General features: G+C 51.4%; 1 protein-coding gene across 1 annotated transcript in view; it reads left to right on the top strand.

Annotated features, from left to right (window-relative positions):
- Window positions 1–3,001: 3,001 nt before the first annotated feature.
- Window positions 3,002–26,229, top strand: part of ST8SIA2 (ST8 alpha-N-acetyl-neuraminide alpha-2,8-sialyltransferase 2) — a 74,915-nt gene continuing 51,687 nt past the window's right edge. The window contains exon 1 of the mRNA XM_020901540.2: window positions 3,002–3,218. Within this exon, the coding sequence (XP_020757199.1) occupies window positions 3,121–3,218 (98 nt within the window). The 5' untranslated portion in view covers window positions 3,002–3,120. The remainder of the gene's footprint in view (window positions 3,219–26,229) is intronic.

Here is a 26,229-nt window from a genome sequence, read left to right as displayed (position 1 = left end):
ACTATTAATTTGAGCTAAAATGTTACTGGCTGGTAATGACTTTTGACTTGCTGCCATTCCCATAAACTCCTATATTTTAACCCAAACATTCAATGACTTGCCTTAAAGAAATGATTACTTTGTGACCTTCTAGTTTCTCCGACAAACCAAGGCAGGAAAAAGTAACGTGTATAAACAGAGTGTTCAGAAAGAAAGGAGGCTAGCGCCAAGAGTGTGCCCACACACAGTTTACCCAGCATCAGCAGACTTGACACTTCCAACCCAATCATTCTTTCTCTTTCCAGATCCCAGAAACAAACTCAGTTTTCAGAGGCAGCTGCAAGAAGCAGTGAATGTACACAGATCACTGTAAAAGCAGCTGGCTCGTGAGGATTCAAACCCACGTGCTTAGGGACAGCATCCCATGATCGACTATCACAAGGGTTCCCTACAATTCTCCGAGTAAAATCCCATTTCAATGACTCTCAGTGCAAGGACAGCCTCCCCGTTACAAAGCTAGTGTCACTTCCCAGCAGATATACTTGAGGAATGTTTCTCTGTGGGACTGGCTACAACATTTCTCTATAAGAGAGCAGTGTCCAACCTTTCTGGCACCGGAAACCAGTTTTGTGGAAGACAATTTTTCCATGGACAGGGCAGCGGCGGGGGTGGGGGAGGGGGGGGAGGGGGGTGGTTTTGGGATGATTCGAGTGTATAACATTTATTGTGCACTTTATTTCTATTATTATTACATCAGTTCCACCTCAGATCATCAGGCATTAGATCCTGGAGGCTGGGAACCCCTGCTATAAGGAATGGAACTGTTCACCAAGTTTCTACTCCTCCTGGCCACTTATAATGATTCCTCAAGTGAGTCCAAAAAAGGAAGCCTCTGAGGCTACAATGATAACATAGGTCACCTAATAGAAAATGGAAATAGACTGTCGTAGCAGAGCTTAGAGCAGTGATGTTTACCTGACTGGGATGAATTAAGGATGGTGGCAACCTCTCCATGATGTTCAGCACAGTAAGAATGTAGTTGGTAGAGAAGCAGAGAGGAAAGGCCAGCCAGTTTCTTCTTGCTTTGTGGGGAGAGGGGTGATCCCATTTATCAGTGGTAAGCCATTCAAGAGACCATAGCTGTATTGTAGCTCTCATCCCCTGTGCATGCACGCTAAGTTGCTTCAGTCATGTCTAATTCTTTGTGACCCCATGGACTATAGCCTGCCAGGCTCCTCTGTCCATGGGATTCTCCAGCAAGCATACTGGAGCGGGTTGCCATGCCCTCCTCCCAACCCAGGGATTGAACCCTCATCTCTCTGTAGTCTCCATTACTACAAACGTGCAGGTCTGTCTTCCTCCTGAACTATGAACCACTAGAGGGCAGAAAACATGTGCCTGTTTGTAGACTATCTCTAGCCCCCTAGCACAGAACCTGGCACAGAGTAGGTGTTCAATAAATATTGCCAAGTGAATAGAGTGAATGGGGGAGTGATTGAAACATGGAGCAGCATAACAGTTGCCTCCCATTCTGTCCACTCCCTCTTCCAATGTCCGAACCATTTATCTCAGAAAAAACAGGCCAAATGATATCAAATACAACTCCTACACACAAGGAGTCAGAAGGACTCAGCACAGCCAGTGCTTTGGAGGAGAAATCAAAAAGGCCAATTCGTACCACCCCAGGGCTCTCCGAAGGGGCTCAGCCACAGCCACCTCTGCTCCAAGCCCCTGTGGGAGCTCGCTCAGTGTGGGCGAGGCAGCAGCCTCTCCCATTCATTCCCCAGTGCTTTCCAGAGAGGCCTTTGCAAGTAGCCTCCCTTTCATAGCCAGCTGATCATTTCTGGGAAGTTTCCTGATTTCAGGACTGTTACAATTAGCTCAAGAAGAAGAAGAAAAGTTGGGTAATTATCTAATTCCAGTAAAACTTAATGGGGCCCTTCCCACCTCAGGCTAATGGGTGATGCAAAATGTTAATTTGAGTTAGGCTGTTAGTGTAAACTATTCAGCGGGGGAGGGGGCATTACCCCTCCTGAGAGGCAAATTTTATAGTAGATGTTTAGATCAAGGTAGGATGCCCGCCCCGCCCCGGGGGTATTGATTTTGCCAGGAGAGGTCAAGAGCTGGGAAGAGGAAGCCCAGCTCAGAACTAGCAGCCGGAGGGCCGAGGCGGGGTGAGCGCTGTGTCTGCCACTGTGGATAGAGCAGCCACTCCGGCAAGAGGGCAGGAGTCGGGGTTCTAGCCAAGGCTCCAATAGCCCAAGCAACTCAGCGAGCCCTCTCTGGATCCAGTCTCCTTGGGTCTGTCAATGGAGACCAAGAGAACCGCCTGGAGGGGTTGGTTTCTCTCGGGGGCGGGCGGGGGGGGGGGGCGGTGGTGGAGTGGGAGGCGAGCACCTCGCCCACAAATTGTAATCAGCATCTCCGCCTAAGTTGGCCTGTCCCTGATGTCTTCTCCCCTCCCCTTCCCCCACCACCCCTGCTAATTCGTCAACTGCTGAAACATCTGCCTGGCTGAAACCAGCGCCTCGCCACGCGGCGGGGGCTGTCCCCAGGTGTTGCTCTTTATGTTGGGAAAACTTTGCGAGAAACCGAGGACGCTGGACAAAGATCGAGAGAGGGAGGGCGTTTGCCAGGCGGCGGGGCGCGCCGAGCGGTGCGCGCTCTTCCCTGGGGCTCCGCTTGGCACCCGGACGCACGCGGTGCCCCCGAGCCCAGCCTCCCTAAGTGGGGAGTGGCTGGCTCCGGCCACATTCCAGCGCCCTCGGGAGCGAAAAGAAGGCAGGCGGGAGAAGCAAAGGCCGGAGGCTGGACACTGGAGTTGCCTAGAGTGGGAGGCGGAGAGCAGGGGCGCGGAGCGAAGCTGTCAAACTGCGCGCGAGGCCCCGCGCGGGGCGGGGGAAGGGAGGGGAGGGGAGTGGAGAGGAGGGGCGGACGCGAGCTGAGAGCGAGCGAGCGGGCGGGCTCGCGGCGTCGGAGCAACCCTTGTCTGCTGCTGCCGCCGCCGCCGCTGGCCCGGACTCGGCCGGAGCGCAGCGTGTCTGCCCGGCTGCGCGCCGAGGCTCGGGCGCCTGCCGCTGCGCCCCCCAGCTCCAGCTCTTCTCGCCGGCCCGCGCGGGTCCCGGTGGGCGCGAACCCACCATGCAGCTGCAGTTCCGGAGCTGGATGCTGGCTGCGCTCACGCTGCTCGTGGTCTTCCTCATCTTCGCAGACATCTCGGAGATCGAAGAAGAAATCGGGTAAATAAATAGCTGCGCCGGGGCCCGTGCCGAGCCCGGGCGGAATCTCTTCCACCCCGGCACTCTGTATCCACCCTTGCACCCGCTTTGTGTGCGCGCCGCGCCCCCCTGTCGCTCGCCGGGAGAGGTGGGGAATGATTTGGATCCCGGGTGGCGGTGCCGGGGGCCCGGGACTGTCTGCGCAGCGGAGGGTGGGGGCGCGGCTGCCGCGGGAAGTGCCCGGGCCGGGAGCACTGGCAGTCTCCAGCTGGCCCGCGTAGGGGAGCAGACTCGCCCACCCTGCCTCCCTTCCTCGGCCTGTCCGCGCGCGTCGTCGCCGGGGTCGAGGGAGGGCGCCGGGGAGTGTCTGGGGCGGGCGGAGAGGCCGAGAGTGGAGGAGGTTGGAGTTTCTTTGTCTCCGGCTCGGCCGCTTTCTCGCCTTAGCAAAGTGGGCAGGGGGCGCGCGGGGAATCTCTGTGCTGGGGGAGGGGATCCCCGGGCCCAGGGCGAAAGGCGGGGGCTCTCCACGGGCTCCCGGGAAGGCGAGGGTCCCCAGGACACCCAGATACGCACACGCGCCTCCCGCCTGCCCGGGAGCCCAGCACTGGGGCGCGGGCTGATAGGAGCGCGCAGGGGTTAGCTGACATCCCTTCCCCACCCTCACCTGGTTTTGGACATTCCGCTAATTCCGCCGCGCCCCCTGCGCCCCCGGGTTGCTGTGCGCTCTGGTCTCGGAGACGGAGACCTTTCGGCAAAGTCTAGACCGCCACCCGCATGTCCTGGCTGGGGGTTGGGGCGGGGCGGGGGCGAGGGGTTCCCAGGCAGACGGTCTAGCCCTCGCTTTGCTCCCGATCTCTCCAAGGGCGGGACCGAGAGCCCCGGTCCTGGCGCAGGACTTCCAGGAGTGCGCACTCGCGGCGCGGGACGCACCGGCTGTGGGTCCGGGAGGCTGAGGCTCGCGCCCCGCCCCGCTGCCGCCCGCACACTGGCCAGCCCTTCTCCACAAAGAGCCTCCACCCCGCGATGGGCAAGTGTGGGGAGGGGGCTATCCACGGTTCTGAGAGGCCCTTTGGAGAGCCTCCTGGCCCAGAGCAGAGAGAAAGCGAGGTCACAGAGTGGGCAGAAAGTCCCTTCTTCCGTGGGGCTGGCTCCGGCCAGGCTCCCTCCCGCTGGTTCCGCGCCGCGCGCGCCCCTCCATTGTCCCGCTGGTTATTTCATTCACTCTCGGCGCTAGTTGAGGGCGGGCTGAGCCGACAGGTTCCTCCAAAGGGAAATGCCAGCCCTGGCCCAGGATGCCAAGGCCCTAAGGACTGAAACCGGGGGCGGGCGCCACTGCCTGCTCTGGCCTTTGCTCCCCGCCCCTGCCCGGGTTGGCCACCCCAGCATTTCTTCTGGGAAGTCCCCTGCTCTTCAAGAACCCCGCTGTCTTTCTCTCCCTCCTCCTCCTCGATTTCTCCAAGAGCTCAGAAAACTTTCACAAATACTCTTCAAGTAATACACGACAGGCTCCCACGCGGAGATAAGAGAAACGCTCCTTTCTGTAGCCGTTCGTCTCAAAACTCTGGATCGGAAAGCAAATCCGGTAGGACAAGCCTTGGGGTGACGGAGGACGCGGTGGGGAGCCCCTTCCTCTGGCTCCCCCGGCCCCTTCACACACACACACACACACACACACCCATTCTTCCCCAAGATGTGGGCTCCGCCTGGCCGGGGCCACTTGGTGACCTTGACCCACTGGGGAAGGAACAGCGGCTGCCCATTGTTGTGCCAGGAAAACTTAAGAGCTGGGCGCTCTTAGGCCTCGCTCGCTTGTCCGTTCACTGAACTTTTCCCGAATTTCTTCTAGAGGCCAGTGACTTTTAATTTGTAAAATATGATCAGGAAATCACTTTGCATATAATGCTGCGTTTTCCTGCCAAATACCTTGTAAACCCACTCCCCAGGTTAGGTTGTTTCAATAGGGTATCCGGAAATAAGCTCCAAGAGGGGGGCTAAGAAGGACATTTACCATATGCTTAAAAGCCAGGGTTCCTCTGCTGTGGGTGTGTTTCCTTAGATCTATTTCATTGGGGTTGGGGAAGGGGCACATTTCTGCTTGGGCCCACCGTGGGGAAAATTGTCAAACAAGTCAAATGTGTTCTATCATGTGGCATTACCCCCTCCCCCTGCCTCTGGTGCTGCTGTCCTCAGGCTGACCCCTGGCTTGACCAGTCCTGACCCAGGCCTGAGACAGTCCTCTCCCTCGCCCCTCCTCCAGCGCCACCCCCGTCTGCCCCACACATGGGTCACTCATCTGGGATTTGCCATGACTCGAGGAGGAAGAACATGGAGCCCAGGAACAGAATCCAAGCTTACAAGCCAAGTTGCAAGCTCAGTCACTTATTTAATCCTTGGGAGCACCCCAACTTTGGACAGCCAGTGGGGGCTCAGTGCAGTAAGTGCCCTGGCACAGTAGCCAGTGAGGGGTGCCAGGCATCGGACTCCTGTCTTCCTCAACCTATGCCTTGCCTTCCCGGGAGACCCGGAATCGAACTTCAGACCATGGGGCTGTGGCGCCAACCCTGTGCCCCGGAAGACTGCAAATCAGCTGCCGCAGTGCTGGTCCCTGGGAGAAAATAGGGGTTCTGTTAAAGGATGACTGTTTCTGGAAGACAGTGGTAGGACCCTGTGATCTGTTAGGAAGGAAGGAAGGAAGGGGAAAAAAAATCTCTTTTTGGAGTAAAATTTCCAAGGATTAACAAATGAGAAGTAAAAGAGGAGAGACGATTTCATGTGTGCTATCTAGAGGAACAAAACTGAGATACATTTTTGCTAAGCTCTTGATTCCTTTTAGTATTAAGCCTTTTGATGTGGTGTTCTCAGAAGTTCTGTCCTGCCCAAGGAATCGTCTAAGGGGTTGCGAAGGGCACGGCTTTCTTCCAGGGGCTATTTCCCTAGAGACACGTCTCTTGCTAAGTAATGATTTTCACAGTTCCGTTTCTAACTTACTTGCTTGTGGAAATGCCTCCCTGGGGTTGAATGGGAAAAGAAAATGTAAAAAGATGAGTTCTTTGCTAAGATTTTGAAGAGTGAATTCAAATTCTCAATCAGAGATTGGGTGGAACTTTGGTAAAAGCTCCCCTCAACTCATGCAGCACCCCCAAATTTTAGTGTCCATTGGACAAAATCATAAGCCAAACTTTTTCTGATCATCCCCTGAGCTTTCGTCTTGAGTATAACCTTCAAGAGAGTGTTGTGAGCGTGGCTGTTTTGCCCACCATGGTGGCCTCAGAACCTGACACACAGAAGGTATTCAGTAGGCATCTATTGGATAAATATCCCCCTGGGGTCTGGCCCAGTGATGGACATGCATGGCATCCTTAGGGAAGGCTAACACTCACAGTCTTGGAACAAAAAGGGAGTGCAGGGCTCCACCTAAGAAACCTCCTCTCTTTTTGTAATTGGGGTAAATTTGACCCTGAGAAGTAGCATCACTTACCCAAGATTACACCCTGGCTGGTTGAGGGCAGAGCAAGCCTGCTCATTTAAGCTGGTGTCGTCACTTATAACCCCATGCCCCAGTCCCCAAGTGAGTTCTCTAATCATAAAAGAATAACGGAACTCTGGACAAACAGGATGTGCACACATGCTAAGTCGCTTCAGTCATGTCTGACTCTTTGCGACGCTATGGACTGCAGCCCACCAAGCTCCTCTGCCCATGGGATTCTCCAGGCAAGAATACTGGAGTGGGTTGCCATGCCCTCCTCCAGGGGATCTTCCCGACCCAGGGGTTGAACCCACGCCTCTTATGTCTCCTGCATTGGCAAGTGGGTTCTTTACCACTAGTGCCACCTGGGAGGCCCCAAAGAGGATGTAGCTGGTAATAATAATCATAATAGAAAGCATGGCAATGGCACAGATGAAGACGATGAGGGTCATTAATGTTTATTGATTTATTGAGTGCTTGAAGCAAAAGCTATGCTCTTTCGTAGATGTTAACACATGTCATCCTTGTGGAGACCCAGTGGTCCCCTACTAAGTGGCCCCAAGAGCTACTATTTGTCAAGCACAAATGGTGCCAGACACCATACTTACTGCTTTAAAGCACTAGTTCGGGACTCCCTGTCAATCCAGTGGTTAAGACTCCGTGCTTCCACTGTAGGGGTGAAGGTTTGATCTCTGGTTGGGGAACTAAGATCTCACATGTCCCCAGGATTATTTTTGGCGTGGTAAGGTAAAAAAATAAATTTAAAAAGTGAAATCAATAAGTGACTTTTAAAATAAATAAATAAAGCGCTAGTTCACTGAGTCCTCACCAAACTTCTTGGAACTAGCTAGGTACTATGGCTACCTTGAGGTCATCAGTGAAGACACTGAAGCTCTGAAAGATTGTATAACTTGCTCATGATAAAGCCAGTGACCCTAATTCTATGAGAAGCACAAGTCCCTGTCTTGATTGCCCTTGATTGCCCTAGACTGCCCTTTATCTGAATTCTTTGACCCCTGTACTGACATTACAGAATAGGTCTCAGATCTGGCCATCCTAACTCATTCCCCTGAGTTCTTCCAAAGGCCCAGTTTCCCTAAGGATGTGGTCTGACCTAGTAGTAAGCACCCCCGCCCCAGCAGTTTAGAATGAGGGCAGGTGAGTGATGAAGACTGAGAGGGACTTGGGGCTTGTCTCCCAAAAGTGCCCGAGGCCCACTCAGGTTCAGTTTGGTGCTGTCCCCTGGTTACAAGTTCACTGGCCCTGGGCTGGGGCATCCCAGGCTCTTGGGTGCGGCCTTGGACTAAATCTTCAGAAGCGGGGGAAACTCCCATTCCATTGCAACTCTGATTCTGATGTCAGTTGAATGTACCTTCCTCACTTCTACACACGATGTGATTGGGCATCCAGGCTTCTGGACTAGGGCTGACAGTAAAACATGCTTAACAACTGGTCCCTCTAGGGCACCACCCTCTTAGAACGGACATCTGATTGGTCAGAACTGATACCCTCTAGTACATCATGGCCAGGGTCCTGGTGCACCCCAGTCAGACATCAGATGCTGTCTGGGAAGGTGATGAATGAACCAGCTCTGATCATCAGACCGGTGAGCTGGCAACTACTGCCATCAGCCAAGGATGAGTGAGGTACACCTTTTGGTGGATGAGTCCAGGTGGGGATGAAGGGAAATGACCTTGGACAGTTGCAGTCCAGGCACTCCATAAGAAACACACATACCTGTACAAGACGAGGCAACTTTTTTTTTTTAAAGCCCAATCTTCACCCCAGTCCTCGTGTACTTCACTCAAGTATAAACATGACTGGAGGATAAAATAGGACAGAAAGAAAGTCTGGTTTTTAACTGACTTGCTCCAAGTCCTTGTTGCCAACTGTTCCTAGCATCAAATTTAAATTGTAAATAGATATCCTTCTTAGAAACCAATTCGCCACTCAGGGCCTCTTTCCCCTTGTAAAGCAGGGTTGCTAGGTTTTAGAATTGCTTAGGTTTTACAAATTGGGGATGTTGTAGATTGCAAATTATAAATACTTCTCAGAGAGAGTGGAATTCTGTAAAGGCTCCCATTGCTTTTAGTGTGGCATACAAGATAGTACGTAATCTGGTCCCTGCCTGTCTCTCCAGTCTTCCTGGGCTCCAGCCATTCTGTATTGCTCACAGTTCCCTGGAACATACCATGACTTCAGGCAACTGTGCCTTTGCTAGCGCACTTACTGCTTTCTGGAGCAGCCTTCTTACACACACTATTCTTCCTGACCCCACCCCATCCATCCTGCCTTCCTCTGACTCGTCCTTTAAAGCTCAGAGCTAGTATCACCTCCTTTGCAAAGCATTCCAGGACCCCAGACCTTCCTTGGACAGTCTGGTGTATCTGCTCCTCCTCTGTATACCCTTAGTATCCCAGTATCCTAAGGAGATGGACTCAATGATTATATCTTTCCTCTTCCCCCTGGCCCCTGGGGATAAGTATTGCCATTTAGTTGTTAAGTCATGTCCAACTCTTTGCAACCCCACAGACTGTAGCCCACCAGGCTCCTCTGTTCATGAAATTCTCCAAGCAAGAATACTGGAGTGGGTTGCCGTGCCCTCCTCCAGGGGATCGTCCTGACCCGGGGATCAAACCCACATCTCCTGCATTGGCAGGCAGATTCTTTACCATGGAGCTACCTGGTGATAAGTATATGGTTTAGTAAATAGAGCCCATAAAGTATTTTTAGAATGAACAAACTTGGGCCCCAGTTCATTTCAGTTGCTCAGTCATGTCCGACTCTTTGCAACCCCATGGACTGCCACACACTAGGCTTTCCAATCCATCACCAACTCCTGGAGCTTGGTCAAACTCATATCCATCCAGCCGGTGATGCCATCCAACCATCTCATCCTCTGTGGTCCCCTTCTCCTCCTGTCTTCAGTCTTTCCCAGCATCAGGGTCTTTTCCGATGAGTCAGTTCTTCGCATCAGGTGGCCAAAGTATTGGAGCTTCAGCTTCAGTATCAGTCCTTCCAATGGATATTTAGAACTGATTTCCTTTACGATTGACTGGTCTTGGGCCAAGCATCTGGCAAATATAAGCATTCACCCTTTCTGCTCCCAAAGGTCTGTGTGTTAGTTTCTCAGTTGTGTCTGACTCTTCAACACCCCATGGAGTAGCCCACCACACTCCTCTATCCATGGGATTCTTCAGGCCAGAATATTGGATTGGTTTGCTGTATCCTACTTCAGGATCTTCACAACCCCAGGGATTGAAACCAGGTCTCCTGCATTGCAGACCAATTCTTTACCACCTCAGCCACCAGGGAAGCCCTCCCCCACCAAAGGTCCCCACAATTGTAAAGCAATTAAACATCCTCCACTTGCTCAGAAAGCCCCTTGCTTTTCACTACATGTGGATCCGACATGGAGGTCACAGCCCAGTTGAGGGCACAGTTTTTGTCATCTCAAAGGCTGGGGAGCAGGCCATGGGAATGAAAGGAACTTTTTAGTTTCTAAAAGAGGGGGCCCCAGTGGTAAGGCTGCTGCTGCCAGTTCAGATAACAGTGCAAAGATGTAAAGCTACACTTCCAAGACTCTGTCCAGTTCTTTTTTCTCCAGAGAGCTCTTTCTAGCTCTGCCACTGCCTATAATGCCAACGCCCCCACCATCCTCCTCTTGCCTGGAAAGGAAGTGCCCACTCTGTCCATCTTCATCATCTCCACACTGGCGTTGAGAGCAGACTTAACTTGAGGCCAGCTGTTTCCTTCCAAGGGCTGGTCCCTGGAAAGGCTGCCTAACAGAAACACAACAGAAAGATGTGTGTTTGAAACATTGAGGGAGAAAGAAAGAAGAGGTCAGATTGATGCATTGTTGTTCAGTTGCCAAGTTGTATACGACTCTCCGAAACCCCACGGACTACGTAGCACGCCAGCTTCCCTGTCCCTCACCATCTCCTGGAGTTTGCCCAAGTTCATAGCCATTGACTGATGTGCATCATCTCAAAGATCTTCTCTATTAAGCACATTTAAGTGGTGTTCTGATAAACAGTGGTCAAACCAGGGAATCATGATGGATCGGCCAAGACTTCTAAGCAGCTGCGAGGACCCTCAGTGGGGTTCAGGAGCCTTGCACTTTTCAGCTTCCTCAAGCAAAAATGACTTCATGAGGCAGGTGGAAAGATACAGTGAAAAGAGTTGGGCTGCGGGGGGCCTTCCCTGGTGAAACGGTGGTTAGGTGTCCGCCTGCCAACGCAGGGGATGTGGGTTCGATCCCTGGTCTGGGAAGATCTCACATTCTGCAGGGCAACTCAGCCCATGTGCCACAACGTTTGAAGTCTGCTCTGCAACAAGAGAAGCCCACGCGCCGCAACCGGAGAGTAGTCCCCACTTGGCACAACTAGACAAACGCCTGCTCAGCACCCCAGACCCGGCAGAGCCAATAAATAAACACAAAGAAGGGGGGTGGGTAGGAACATGAACGCCCCTGGGGGCGGGTGGGGGTGGGTGGGAGGGGTGGTCAGGTGGCAGCCTCCCACGAGGAGGTGGGCACAGATCCATGTCTCCAGGAGAAGCCCCAGGGAAGCCCCATGTGCAGGCAGGGAAACCATCCCGTGTCTGAGTGACTGCTGGTCTGGGGCTTGTCCTTAAGTGTTGAGATTAGTCACTCTTCTGGGCGGCAGCTGGGCTGGTTTTAAATTCTCCCCAGTCTCCTGCAATTTGTCACCAGGCTAGGAAACCGCCCAGTGTCCTGATGGGACCTGTTTGTCCTGGCATTTTCTTAGCTTCAGCTGTCGCAGACTTTGCAGTGGCAAAGGGCACTGCTCCAGAGGTGTCTTGTGTTCCATGGAGGCAGGGAGTGGGCTCCTCCGGGACATTACTGGCACTTGGAATCCTGGTTGGCTGCTCCTGGAAACCCCGAGTCCCTGTATGGGTGTCTGTTTGAGTTTCGAAATTGCTCTTTGAGAAAGAAGCTCTCTGCTCTGTCACAGAGTTCTCCAGCATTTGGCTATCATTATTGCAGGAGCACGGAGGCACGCAGCTCTGGTTCCTGGTCCCCTTTAAAGACTCAGGGCTGCAGTTTCTCCTCCGCCTCTTAGTTGATGAGGGGAGGCTGAAATGACCCTGAGGCCAGCGGTTCCCCATGCTGATCTGCAGATGGGTGGTGACCCAGGAGGAAAAAGGAAAGAGAAAATAAGAGATACAATGTAGCCATGATTCTGTTAGTTAAAAGTTTTCAACCTGTCATTTCCTGAAAACTCTTCTATCTTCTGAGATGATGTTCTTTTTCTTTTGGGTGTTGATGTTCTTTCTTTCCTAAAAGAGGCTGATGGTAGATAGTAGTGTTACATTTTTCCTAAACTGAGTGCCAACATGTTTTTTTGGACAGTGCAGTGGGGGATCTTAGTTCCCCACCCAGGGAGCAAACAGGCCCGCTGTGCTGGAAATATGGTATCTTAACCATGGGACCATCCCAGAAGTCTCCCAGCCCCAGTTTTTTTGGAAATGTTATTGATGGCTGAAACCTATAGTCTGGGATCTGAGTTTACCTTGTAAACAGAGGGCATTGCTTCTAGAAACAGGGGCTCACTCCTTACACATCTTTTCTCAGTGGAGGCTGACGGCAGCAAAGAATAACAACGGCCTTATTATTATTATTATTATTTTGGTGTATCTGTTGCGTGCATATGACAGCCTAAGCACCCTACCTCTGTTTGCGCCTGTAATATTCCCAACAATCCTATGAGGCCCATGTTGTTATTACCTCCGTTGTACAGATGAGTAACCCGAGGCACAGGACAGTTGAGCAACTTGACCAAAGTCACCCAGCCAGTCAGTGGCAGAGCCGGGATGTGAACCCAGGTTCCAGGGAATCAGGAGAGCGATCTATAACTGATGTATGAAGTGACATCCAGTGAGGAAAACATGCATGCTCATTCCCCCGAAGGATAAAGCTGGGAGAGAGAGAGGTCTGTGGGAGAAAGGGAAACCTGGGAAGCAGCCACGCTCGAGGAGAGCTCTGGAGAAGGATGCTAGAGGCGAGGCTGTAATGGAATACGGCAGCCCGGGAGATGGATGCGATTCACGGTGGCCAGCTCCGCGGCGTCTTGTTTTGGATGGTGCTCCCCCGCCGCCTTCCCTCCTTCCCTCTCCCCTAGCCCCCTCCTTGCCCCCCCACCCCGCCCGGGTCTCATCAGAGTGGCTCTGGAGTGTGTTTGTTTGATCAGCTCACTATAGGAGACACATACACACACACTGATGGAAGAGAAAAAACAACACAAATGATTAAAGCCTGGAAGAATTTTTTTCTGGGGAAAGACGGAAGGGCTAGGGTGGCCAGCTTCCCGGATCCTGGCAAGGAAGGAAGGAAGCAGGTGGGGAGGAGACTTCTGCAGAGAGATTGTAGGGGCCCAAGGAACCTCTTTCCTAGGGGCTGACATTGTATTCAGAGCTGCCGAGTTGGTTCACCTATAGATGAGGGACTGGAGGCCCAGAGAGGGCCAAGTCTTGCTGAGGTCACACAGCCAGTAACAAGGAAATGAGATGCCAACCAGCGTTACCCAACTCCATCATCATGCTGTCAATGACTTCTGTGTTCCCTGCCTCCTGCCTCCTGCCCTGGGCCATTTTCTGTACCACAAAGACATTTTGCAAAAGGAAACTGGAAACACTGGGACTTCAGCAAAGGGCTCACGGCCGGTCAGATGAGCCTCACGAACCCCATGGCGACCCCATACGTGGGTGCAGCATTTCAGCCCACGCTGAGGAGGAGCACACACCCTTCAACAGTCCAGTGACACGTGGGTGCTTGCCATTAGGTTTCCAATATCCGATTTCAAGCACAAGAATATCAGCCGCGCTCGGAGGAGTCTGATCCGTAGGATTAATTCACACCTTCTTGCTTAGTAAATGCCAGAGTGGCTTAAATAATGGAGCAGGGAGGCTAAGACACCCAGAGAAAATGAGCTGGTAAACTGATCCGGCAGGTGACTTGCGTTTGCTCTTCTCCTATCAGCAGCAAACCCTCTCCTGCTGCATTCTGAGGCTCCTGAGGTTTGGGAGCTGACTCGTAAGTGAACTCTGCCTTATGTCCAAACTACACCCCAGTCCATAGGCTTTGTTCGAAGGAGAGGTGAAGAGAAGGGTGGGAGAGGAACCCGCAGTGGTGTGCGGGTCCTGGCCAGAGCTGGGAGCCTCTTCCCCCGAAGCAGCAGGGCAGCAGCCCTCTGACAAGTAGCTCCTTAAAGAACAGCCAGCCTTGGGGATGGAGCCAGCCCAAGGTGTCACAACCCCATCCCCAGCCTACAGGCACCCAGGCCATAGCTCTGCCCTTCAGCATCGTTAGAATATGACTCCCGTAGGTCTGCATTGTAAATCTCTCCCAGCTGCCAGCCTCGGGTCTTCCTTTTCTCCTGTCTGTAAGAACTGGGGCTCCTCCAGGTCACTCAGACAGTAAAGAATCCTTCTGCAGTGCAGGAGGCCCGGGTTTGATCCCCGAGTCGGGAAGATCCCCTGGAGAGGGGAATGGCACCCCACTCCAGGATTCTTGCCTGGAGAATCCCATGGACAGAGGAGCCTGGTGGGCTACAGTCCAGGGGGCTATAAAGAGTCAGACACGACAGAGCGACTGACACACACAAGAACTGGCAAGTCTTCCCTACGAGCCAGACTCACTGTTCACGCTTCGAGACCCTGGACCGCACCTCTGGAGCCCCTGGGAGCTGCTGCAGGACTGATCACTGATGAGACACTCATTACCTGTGTGACCTCAGGCAGGGGGCTTCCCTTCTCTGAGCCTCAGCTCCCTAAACTTTCTAAAGGAGTTGATGGTATCCTGTTCATAGTATTCTGAGGCATCAGTAAAGTATAACTGATGGGAATGTAAAATGGTGCAGCTGCTGTGGAAAACAGTAGGGTGGTTCCTCATAAAATTAAAAATAGAATTACCATCTGACCCAGCAATTCCAGGGCTGGGCACATAGCACAAAGAATCCAAAGCAAGGATCTGAACAGGTATTTGTACACTTGTGCTTATAGCACTATCATTTTCAGTAGCCAAAAAATGTCCATCAGTGGATGAATGGATAAGCAAAATGTGGTGTATACATAAGAAAGGAATGTTGTTGTTATTTAGTCACTAAGTCATGTCCACCTCTTTGTGACCTCATGAACTACAGCACACCAAACTTCCCTGTCCTTTACTGTCTTTGAGTTTGCTCAGACTCATGTCCATCAAGTCGGTGATGCCATCCAACCATCTCATCCTCTATTGTCCCTTTCTCATCCCTCTTTCAATCTTTCCCAGCATCAGGGTCTTTTCAAATGAGAGCTCTTTACATCAGGTGGCCACAGTATTGGAGCTCCAGCTTCAGCACCAGTCCTTCCAATGAATATCCAGGGTTGATTTCCTTTAGGGTTGACTTGATCTCCTTGCAGTCCAAGGGACTCTGAAGAGTCTTCTCCAGCACCACAGTTTGAAAGCATCAATTCTTCAGCACTCAGCTTTCTTTATGGTGCAACTCTCACAACCATACATGACTACTGGAAAAACCATAGACTAGATGGACCTTTGTCAGAAAAGTGATGTCTCTGCTCTTTAATATGCTGTCTAGGTTGGTCATATCTTGTCTTCCTTGAGTGTCTTTTAATTCCATGGCTATTTAATTCATAAAATAATGTAGTACCAAAAAGCATAGTGGGGAAGGAGCAGAGGGAGAAAAAGAGGAAAGAACTGGTACTAGAATTAGAAAAACATCAATGTGAACCATTACTTTGTTATGAGTATATTTGGATACACTTGCTAGAGGGGGAGGGCAAATTCCCAACACCTGGGATTTAGGACTGTGTGTGTGCATGTAAGTGTATGTGGACACTGTAAATACTCATTGGCCTGCCTTGCTGTCTAACTTCAGTGGAGGGACCCATTTGGTCTGGTAAAAGTCTAAACTGCATGGAAGTCATGGAGTGGTGGGGAAGGGGAGCAGGGGAAGGAAGGGGAGGCCAAGGGTGCAGACAACCCAGACCATCCCCCCTCCCAGACCAGGTTCTCTGAGGTCTTTTTCCTTACCACCTGTGTGTGAGTAGCTTTCGTCAGTGTCTGTGGCTCAGGGTGAGTCTGAATAGAGAGACCCAGAATACTCATCGCCGGAGATCATCCTGCTGGGCTGGGACCTGCTGAGAGGCAGCTGTCTGTCCCCTCTAGGATCAGGCGGGACAGCGCCCATACAACCGCAGACCTGAGCTGGCGCTGCGGTTTCCAGGGGCCGGAAGTGCCAGAGCTGGGGGCTGTTACAGAAAGTGCTGGCCCCACCCCCGAGCATCTGATTCAGCAGGGTCCAGGGTGGAGCCTGAGAACTGGTGTCACTAACAAGCTCCAAGTGATGCTGATACCTTTGGCCCCTCCCTCCGAGGACCCCTACTGGGAGAACCGTTGAGCTAGAGCCTTGTGGATCAAAGTTCCGCCCTTGGCCCCGCAACAGGGGCCTCATCTGGGGTTTGGGTAGACATGCAAAACCTCAGGCCTCACCCTGGAACCCATACCTGATGAAATTGAATCTGCATCGGAACAAGGCCCCAGGCAAATTGTATACACGCTCCCTGCATTGGTGGAAATAATTGGTCTCCTGGCGTTTCAGCAGAGCCCCAGCCCAAGGCAAAGACCTTGGTTTGACCCATCAAACCAGGGGAAAGTCGTCCATCAGAGTTGGCTTTGACCCTTAGATGGATGTCAGAAAAATCAATAATGGCTATTATTACAGCCAGATGCCTGTGTGCACCCAGGAGTCTTCATATGCTGTTTCACACTTGTATTATAAAACCCTGGACAAGACTTCCCTGGTGGTTCAGTGGTTAAGACTCTGAGCTTTCAATGCAGGGGGCACTGGTTCGATCCCTGGTTGAGAAACTCAGATCCCATCTGCCACATGGCGAGACCTAAAAAAACACACACATTGAAACCCTGGAAAGAAACCATTTTATGGATGAGTAAACTGAGACTCGTGTAAAGTAACTGCTTAATAAACACAAAATAACTGAATTTCATCAAGGGCTAGCTGCCTGTGGATTAAGCTGCTTCTCTTTCTTTCCCCTCCCAAAGTGGGGCCCTGGCCGTGAAGTAGGGCAAGGAGAAATCTTAAACAAGGGTTGAATTGACATTTTAAGTGAGCTCCAGGAGGCTGCAGTGTCTGTACCAGAATAACCTTGACCCACGGCTGGGGCAAGGGATAGCAATTTCTAGAGAAAACTGCTCAGCCACCTGGCCTGTGTCAGTAAGCCCCCTCCTGCATCTGGCTTGGATGTGATCATTCACACAGCTGATGGCCCCACTTCACAGTTGGCACGGGCAGTAACAGTTCCCTAGAGTTCTTGGGGTTCCGGAGTGGTTTTGGTGGCCTGCCCAGCCAGCAATCCAATTCCAAACTCCATCCTTAGTTATAAAAAGCAGAGGAATTGATGAGGGAGGCCTCTAGGGGCGATCGAAGGCCAGTAGAGGGGAGCCTTTTAAAACCAATCTGCTACTGCTGATAAAGACAGCCTCGAGGCAGGCTGGAAGCCAGGAATTTAATTTTATTTATTTTTGCCGTTACCTTCTATTTAGGGCAAGGGATATTGGTGTTCTATTTATGGCACTGATATTAAGGATTCCTTTGATGATAAACTCATTTATGTTTTTAAGTGAGTCAGTTTAAAGAAAATATTGTCAGGAAAGTGGAATTAGCAAAACACATGGAGGTAGACGCCAAAAATGACTGAAGTTGATGCTGTGATGTTGTGCTTGCTTGACTTCTCTTTGGGACAATTTTCTAACCCCTTGGCAGCAGAGCTTTGACAAGTCCTTGTAAAACTTCTATAGAGAGTGAGTTAATCTTCCAAAAAGTGCCTAGTTCCAGATACAATGTCTCACTGTATCTGGGAAATTGCCCAGTGCACAAAAAAAGAGAATCCTCCAATGAAACACTATTGTTGATGACTTAAAAGGCAAGGACGGTTGAGCTCCTCCCCAGCCCCCAGCAGCACTACTAGAGACCCCCTGGGCCCCTCCCAGCCCCCCAGCTCCCAGCATCCTCTGCTGTTGCTGCTAGGTCGCTTGAGTCGTCTCCAACTCTTTGTAGACCCCATGGACTGTAGCCCGCCAGGCTTTTCTGTCCATGGGATTTCCCAGGCAGGAATACTGGAGTGAGCTGCCATTTCCTCCTCCAGGGGATCTTCCTGACCCAGGGATCAAACCCATGTCCGTTACGTCTTCTGTATTGGCAAATGGGTTCTTTACCACCACCACCACCAGGGAAGCCCTGTTTTTCACAGTTCATGTTTCTTGCATGGTGCCTTTCCTGCCTGCTAGACTGTGACTTTAGGAGGGCTAGGACCATTTCAGATCTGTGCTGCGTTGGATTAATACTTTCAGCCCCTTGCACAGTGCCTGGCAGAGAGGAAGTGCTAGTTTGGAGAACAAAGAAACTAAAGGAGGAAGGGTGGGAAGGAGGGAGTCAGTTCCAGAGAAATGCTCAGAACAGCCCCTGCCACCCGCATTCCACAATCATTTATTTATTCCTTTCCATGGTCAAAGAAGAGAAAATACAGTGGGTTATATGGGCTCCCATGTAACTGTCTGATTTGAGACCCATTGAGTTCCATCTGGTTTATAGAGGAAACCCACTTTTCCTTTTTCCTTGATTCCATGGACAAAGACCAGCTCACTGTTAAAGTTTTCTAAGAGGGGTAATTCACGGTGCTATACAAGCTCCATGGCCTGGTAAGCAGAAGGAAGGCAGATGTGGATGTGGCCAGAATTGGGAATCTAGCAAGCTGGCTCCTGGCAGGCTAAGATCATGCTGATAACAAGGAGATTAATAAGGGTCTGCAACCTCCTCTATCGTGTAGTATCCAGGAGGGTTTTTAAATCAATGCTGGTCTAGCCGGCTTAATGGTACCTAATCTTACCTTCTGAAGCTGGAGCATTTGAGAGTTGAGATCAATTGAGATAAAATAAAGTAAAATGTGTTGAACTTTTTGGATTTGGGGTCTTCATCAGAGTTCCATTGTGCGTGTTGTTTTTATTTTCTGTCTTGAAAATAGGCAGAGATTAGCCACTGGAGAGGGTTTTTCTGCCAGGATCAGATGATGATATGTTTGCTTTTGTTCTTCTTTTTTTTCCTCTTGCACAAGATGATTCTTCATGAGGGAAAGATCCATTCAGTCCTGTTCATCTCCATATACCCCGGGCATGTCATCTGATAAATGTTCAACGACTATATCTCAAATATAGCGTTTCAGTGTAGCCAGCACACTCTGTGCCGTGGGCCACGTCTGCTGGAAGAGTCAGTCTGTTCCCGATTTGGAGCAGAAACAGCAGCCTTATAAGGCATCCCAGGACCCTGGAGAAAAGCCTCAGGATGGCTCACTGGTACCTGTTACCATGAGCCTCGTGTAGTCATCACATAACATCTGATTTGTCACATGCAGGGGCTCACAAACCCTGTGCAAGATGCTGGTGATATGCAAAGATGTTGTTGATCAGTCACTAAGACATGTTCAACTCTTCATGACCCCATGGACTGTAGCATGCCAGGCTCCCCTGTCCTTCATCATCTACCAGAGTTTGCTCAAATTCATGGCCATTGAGTCAGGGATGCTATCTCATCCTCTGTCACCCCCTTCTCCTTTTGCGTTCAATCTTTACCAGCGTCAGGGTCTTTTCCAGTGAGTCAGCTCTTTGCATCCAGTGGCCAAAGTATTGGAGCTTTGGCATCCGTCCTTCCGAGGAATATTCAGAGTTGATTACCAACATTTGTTGGATCATAGAGAAAGCAAAGATGAACTCAGCACAGAAAAGGTGCTCGAGGAGTTTGTGATCTGATGGAGGAGAGAATTCTTGTGTGATGATGAGAAACATGTCATCATCACAGGTGAGTAAGAGTTGAAAGAGCTGTCAGCTCAAGGGCAGGCCCTGAGCTCTGAGGACCTCAATTTCCCCATCTGTAAAGGAGCTTCCAGAAACCACAGATCTTCTCCAGCTCCCCAGCGTCACCAATGGGTACCTTCCCTGTTGAGTGAGTTCAGACTCGCTGGAAACATCTAATCCTTTTGCTATGCCTCTAAATTTCTTGCCCTGAAATCCTAGAGCAGGATAATAAATAGGTGCTGAGCTGTTTTCACCTACCACCTGCTCTACATTTAAAAGGAAAAAAAGTCACTCTAAAGGAGGAGGAAGGCAAACTTACACACGGAGGGTCTTCCGCATGCCCAGCATCTCAGTAGGTGTTTTCACATCTCAATGAAGCCTCTTGATGAGCAGGCAAGATGAGCTCACAGCATCCTTATTCCCCACATCTCAGTACCACTTGGAGAATCTTCCTATTACAGCAGGACTGGTGTTCGAGATAAATCATGCTTAGTGTACCATGCTTCCCTGATAATAAAGAATCTGCCTACGGTGCAAGAGATCTGTGTTTGATCCCCGGGTCAGGAAGATCCCCTGGAGAAAGAAATGGTTACCCACTCCAGTATTCTTTTTTTTTTTAATTGAAGGTTAATTGCTTTGCAGAATTTTCTTGTTTTTCTATCGTAGATTGACAAGAATCAGCCATAGGTATGCCCATGTCTCCTCCTTTCTTAGCCTCCCTCCCATTTCCCTCCCCATCCCACTGTTCTAGATTGTTACAGAGCCCCTGTTTGAATTCCCTGAGCCATAGAGCAAATCCCCATTGGCTGTCTATTTTACTTATGGTCACATAAGTTTCCATGTTACTCTCTCCACACAGCTCACCCTCTCCTCCCCTCTCCCCGTGTCAAGTCTGTTCTCTAGTTTCTCTGTCATTGCCCTGTGAACAAATTCGTCAGTACCATCTTTCTAGATTCCATATATATGTGTTAGTATATGATATTTATCTTTCTCTTTCTGACTTGCTTCTCTCTGTATAATAGGTTCTAGGTTCATCCACCTCATTAGAACTGACTCAAATGCATTCCTTTTTATGGCTGAGTAATATTCCATTGTATATATGTACCACAGCTTCTTTATCCATTCATCTGTCAGTGGACATCTAGGTTGCTCCCATGTTCCAGCTATTGTAAATAGTGCTGCAATGAACATTGGGGTACATGTGTCTTTTTCTTGCTTGGAGAATTCCATGGACAGAGAAGCCCGGGAGGCTGCAGTCCATGGGGTCACAAAGAGTCAGACATAACTGAGCAACTAACTTTCATTTTCATACTATGTTTTAGAAAACACGTGGGTGTGTGTAATAAAATATAGAAAAGCTGGCATCACTCAGAGTCCAGCTGGAGCCTTTTGGAAGCCTTCTTCCTGCAGTCATCAGGAAGAGTCATTAGCAGCAGCACGCATCTCAGCCTAGTGACAGTCCCTGGCCTCAGGGGTGAGCCTCGCCGCATCATAGAAACAAAAATGGACCTTATGGTGCTGATGACTCAGACCTACAGGAGCTCCAAAGAGGAAGTCCACACGGGGCGGAGAGCAAGAGAGACCTTTTCTGGAGGAGGTGGAATTTGTGTGGGACTTGAAGGAATGCTCTTAGCTGCAAGAAGAAAGAAGTTGATGATTCAGATGGGGAGAATGGCCTGAGCCAAAGAAGGTTCACGTGCCCATCAAGGAGCTGCTGCTACCTTCGGGGCTTGACTGGAGTGGGGGCTTCAGGAGGACCTGAGGGTGGAGGAAAACAGGATAGAACGGTGGCTACAGAGTCACATTGTCAGGGGCTTTGGAACTAAAAGAATGAGGTTCTTTGAGGGGTTGCTTTGGTCTCAGCTGGTTTCTAAAGACCTCTAAAGAGCCTGTGATACATTTCAGGAGATCCATAGTCGCTCAGTTGAGTCCGACTCTTTGTGACCCCATGGACTGTGGCCCACCAGGCTCCCCTGTCCATGGGATTCACCAGGCAAGAATACTGAAGTGGATTGCCATTCCCTTCTCCAGGGGGTCTTCCCGACCCAGGAATCGAACCCGGGTTTCCGGCATTGCAGGCAGATTCTTTACCATCGGAGCCACTAGGGAAGCCCATGGACCTCCTGAAATTTTAGGCATTTTTCTGGACAGAGGATCCATACATTTTAAAGGATTCTCCGGGGAACCCACAAAGCTGAAGACGAGCTGCTATGAACAAGTGTGACCCTTGAAATGTTTTGAATGTGCAGATTGTATGTTGCTGAAAGGGGCAGAAGCTGGGGGGGGTGGGGACCACCTGAGGCATCTGTAGGAGCAGCATGGAGGGAGGGCTGGGGGGCAGGGGGCTATGAATGGAAAGGAAGAGAGAATTAGGGAGTCTTGGTTACAGAGAAGAAATGACAACACTCTGGGATCGTCAGGGATGACTGGGCCCACTGTGTGTATCAGAGTCCAGAGGGGTAGCTGTGCCCTAATGGGGAGTTTAACTTTAAACATGATGATTTTAAGAGGACAGAGTTCATCTCTGTGGGAATGAAGACATTTAGAAATCATTGTGTCACCAATTATTGGAGCTTAGGGACAAAAGAAGCCAGCCAGCACATTTCCCTATATTTTTCAGGCGTGGCAGTGAGACCCCAAGATGGGGATGGACTTCTCTAGGGTCCCATAGATGGTAGATAACTGTGACCAATATGTAAGGAATAATATTTGGGGGAGAGGTCAGAGCTCAGATGGAGATTGGAAGCCAGCTGGAGGGAGACAGTTGAAGCCATCTTTAACATTGCTGAGATCCCAGGATTAAGCTACGAGAGTTGGACGAAGGAACAAAATGAGCAAAGGCCATGGTGAAGGACCAGAAGTGCGAGAACCAAGAGACCAAAGCGGTCACCCGGGTGGTGCAGGGTGGGCGTGAGCAGCCCCGCAGGAGCGTGCCTGGGATGAGGGTGCTCCAGGGCCACCAGCGGGGCATCCGCAGGCCCCTGGCGCCAGGAGAAGGGGCAACAGAGGATGAGATGGCTGGATGGCATCACCGACTCCATGGACATGAGTTTGAGCTAACTTCAGGAGTTGGTGATGGACAGGGAGGCCTGGCGTGGTGCAGTCCATGGGGTTGCAAAGAATCGGACACAACTGAGCGACTGAACTGAACTTTCCTCGGCGTGTTGAAGTGATGCGAAATTTCAGAGAGCTCCCTGATCAAAGCAGGCCGTGATTACAGTCCGGCCTTGCCAGGGGGTTGAGGAGCAAAGAGAAGCAGGTCAGGGGCAGAGAGCAGTCAGGAGGAGAATATTTTAGAAATAAAAAAGCTTATTTTTAAACATAAGGTAAAGAAACAATGAGGGAAGAGAAGGAAAGAGGGGGGAGGTTGTAGGAGAATGCCACAATCTTGAGGCAAAAATGGGACCAATAAACAGAGGTGAGGATAAAGATTCACAGGCCATATTATGGGGCAAGGAGGTCCCAGAAACAACATAAATTTTAAATTGGGAAAACTGGGATCCAAGAACACATCAGGCTCCTCTTGCTTTGGGACCCTGGGTTGTGCATACTCCTCTGCGTGATGCTCTTCCCATAGGGCTTCCAAGGCTGCCCCCCTTGTATTTTAGGGTTCTAACAAAGCGCCACGCCCCAGTCAGCTCTCCCCTGCCCACTCTCACATACACCCTCAGTCTCCAATCACTGCTTCTCCTGGTTCTGTCTCAGCATCTCCCGTGTGTGTCTGAGGGCTCTGATTCTGTTCCTTTGTTGGGGTGTTTCCTGTGCATGCGAGTGTGAGCTTCTCGTCTCCAAATTTCAGTTTTAAGCACCTTCAGACTGGAGACTGTCTCCATCCCCCACAGTGACCCCAGAGCCCAGCCCTGGGCACATTACAAAGTAGGTGCTCCCTGAACACACGCTTATTGGAGCAAAAAGAAGGCCTCCTCTCAAAAAGGTTTACCAGGAACAGCAATGAAAATTAAATACAAACAGGATCTGCCAAGTTGTTCACACATACTCATCATCTCTGTTACTCATCACGGTTTACTCATTTTAAGGGCTGAGGAAGCTCCATTTGAAATACTCTGCTACCGAAGAGAGAGTCAGGGATCTCATCAAAGCCTGTGTTCTTTCTGGCAGCCTCATTTCCTGACAGTTTTGGGTCAAAGAGGCATTTCCATCAAGAGAACTAGAGGCTAGACCTCGTTCCCTGGTCCCCGAGGCCAGGTGCTGGGTAGGCCTTGTGCTCCCCTCCCGGTTCTCGCCGGCAGCATCACGCAGTTCTGCGTGTACCTATGCAGAGCGCTCACATGCGGGTGTTTTACTAGGTAGAAGAAAAGGCTTAAATTTCCTGTCAACTTGTTGCTCCACTGCGGTCACTCCACTGGGAAGTCTGCAGGTAAAGAATTCCCTTTGCATCTTTTTTGTCCCCTTCTGGCCTCACTGGGTCTCCGCCCCTGCGCGTGGGCTTTCTCCAGTTGCGGTGCCAGGCCTCTCGGCGCAGTGGCTCCTCTTGTTGCGGAGCACGGGCTCTAGAGTGCAGGCTCAGTAGTTGGGCGCACGGGCCCAGGTGCCCTGCAGGCGGCATGTGGGATCCTCCAGGACCAGGGATCACATTCGAGTCTCCTGCTTTGGCAGTCAGACTCTCAACCCCTGGGCATCCAGGGAGGTCCCTTCTCTTTGCATCTTGATTATTCTAAGCCCCAGGGAGGGGCCAGGTTGTCACCCCTTCACCCTGGCCTTCTCCCCCGGCATTTCCTACAGGAGTGTGAGAGCAGGAGAAATGGGAAGAGGATGAGGCTCTTAGGGAGCCCCCAGATACTGAGCCTTCAGTGAGAACTTGGGCCACTGTCCCCCCGGGGCACCATCCAAAGCCACCAGCCCAGACCCTGGCGGTAGGGAGCCTGTAACTGTGATGCCACCTTGGGCCCCAGCCCACCCTGGACGTCTGGACTGATGCTCAGGGCAAGAGGAAAAGCAAAAGAGGGGGTACCCTGTTAACCCACCTTTGTTCCTCTCCCTCGTGCTTGTTTAGGACAGAAACCGGTTTCCCAGCCTTCTGCACAGCCTGAACATCCTGTCTGAGGCTGCTGGAAACATTCCAAGTATTAGGACCAAAGTCTCCTGGAGTGAGGGGGTAGGGATCAAGTCAGATGGGACAACCCCAGGCCCCTTGCACACTCCCCGTGTCCTGACTTGGCTTCACACCTCTTCCTCGTAGCTGTGGCAGGTTGGTGGCAGGGGATGTTGCAGGCAGGTGATGTTGCGAGCATTTCCGGAGTCAGGTATGGTGTCCCAGGTAGAAGGACTGCCTGGCCCTGCTCTCTAGCTTCTCTTCGGGGTTTGCTCCTATTACACTCGGCCCTAGTTTTGACTGAGCTCAGGCTTTCTCCTCCACCCCCACCTTTTGCAGTATTTCCTGATTTGGCAATGATCCATCAGACAGAGTTAGGGTCAAATCCTGCAACTCTTGGATAGGCTGCTTAACCTATCTAAGCAAAATAGGGGTCATAAAAAGGCCCACCTCTTGGGACTGTGATAGGGACAAAAGGAGAAAAACCCACAGTGAGAACTTGGTCCGTGTCTGCCCCGTGGTGAGCGCCCAGGCCGTGTTAACTCTGTGCTGCGCACTCCTCCACTGTCCACCCAAGGAGAGTGCTCCTCAAGCCCCCGTTCAGATGCCTGATTTAGCATCAGCCTGGGCACAGCCTTGGGTGCCACCATCTTCCCTACGCCTACCTGCACCCACCCCCTACCTGCTGCCAGCTGCAGTGGTGTGTTTTGGGTGAAGTCAGTTTCCCTGCCTTCACGCACCAGGGCTGGCGTTCATTTTCTCCACCCTGAGCTCTGTCCCTGGGCTTTGCTGTCTGGGCTTTGCTCCCAGGCATTCCGAAAGGAGCTCCCAGAGAGTACCTGAAGGGCAGGTTCCATCCCTAGTTCCTGTCCAGAGCCCTGGAGTCCTATAGAACACGGGGTGGGGGTGTGGGTGGAGACCGCAGCTGACACCTGAGACTTCAGGGCTGAGGATCCTTCCAGACCCCAGGCCTGCTTCCTCTTACTAGTTTATCAGTTGGTGACTCAACCAGCGAGTCCCAGAAGGCAGCCTCGTGCCACTTCACAGAGAGGAAGGAGCTCCCAAATCCTCACCTCCAGAACTTTTGTCTTCTGAAACGTGTGTGGGGTGGGGAGGACAGTGCCCCGGTGGTCCTCTTCTGCTGTGATTGATTGTATCAGTCAGCATCTTGACGGTTGTCATTGAAAGAGAACAAGGAACTAGTGACCCCCGCCACTTCCTGTTGGGCTTCCCCGGTGGCTCAGTGGTAAAGAACACGCCTGCCAATGCAGGAGACGCAAGAGATGCCGGTTCGATCCCTGAGTCGGGAAGATCCCCTGGAGGAGGGCATGGCAACCCACTCCAGTGTTCTTGCCTGGAGAATCCCACGGACAGAGGAGCCTGGCGGGCTACAGTCCAGGGGATCACAAAGAGCTGGACACGACTGAGCATGAACACACGCCACTGCCTACACACCCTCGGGCCTGCAGGCTTGCTGTGCCTGGTGTAAGTGAGGCTTCTGGGTCAGGAGAGGTCATGGGAAGGTGACATGAGCTGACTTTTGCTACTTGAGTAGTAGCGGGTTTGGGGATCCCAGTCAGATGCCTTCAAAGTCTAGGCAGGTCACATAAATAAGTTAACAGCCTAG

The sequence above is a fragment of the Odocoileus virginianus genome, chromosome 16 (assembly GCF_023699985.2).
Source record: "Odocoileus virginianus isolate 20LAN1187 ecotype Illinois chromosome 16, Ovbor_1.2, whole genome shotgun sequence".
NCBI lineage: Eukaryota > Metazoa > Chordata > Mammalia > Artiodactyla > Cervidae > Odocoileus > Odocoileus virginianus.
This window is presented reverse-complemented; position numbering and strand designations above follow the sequence as displayed.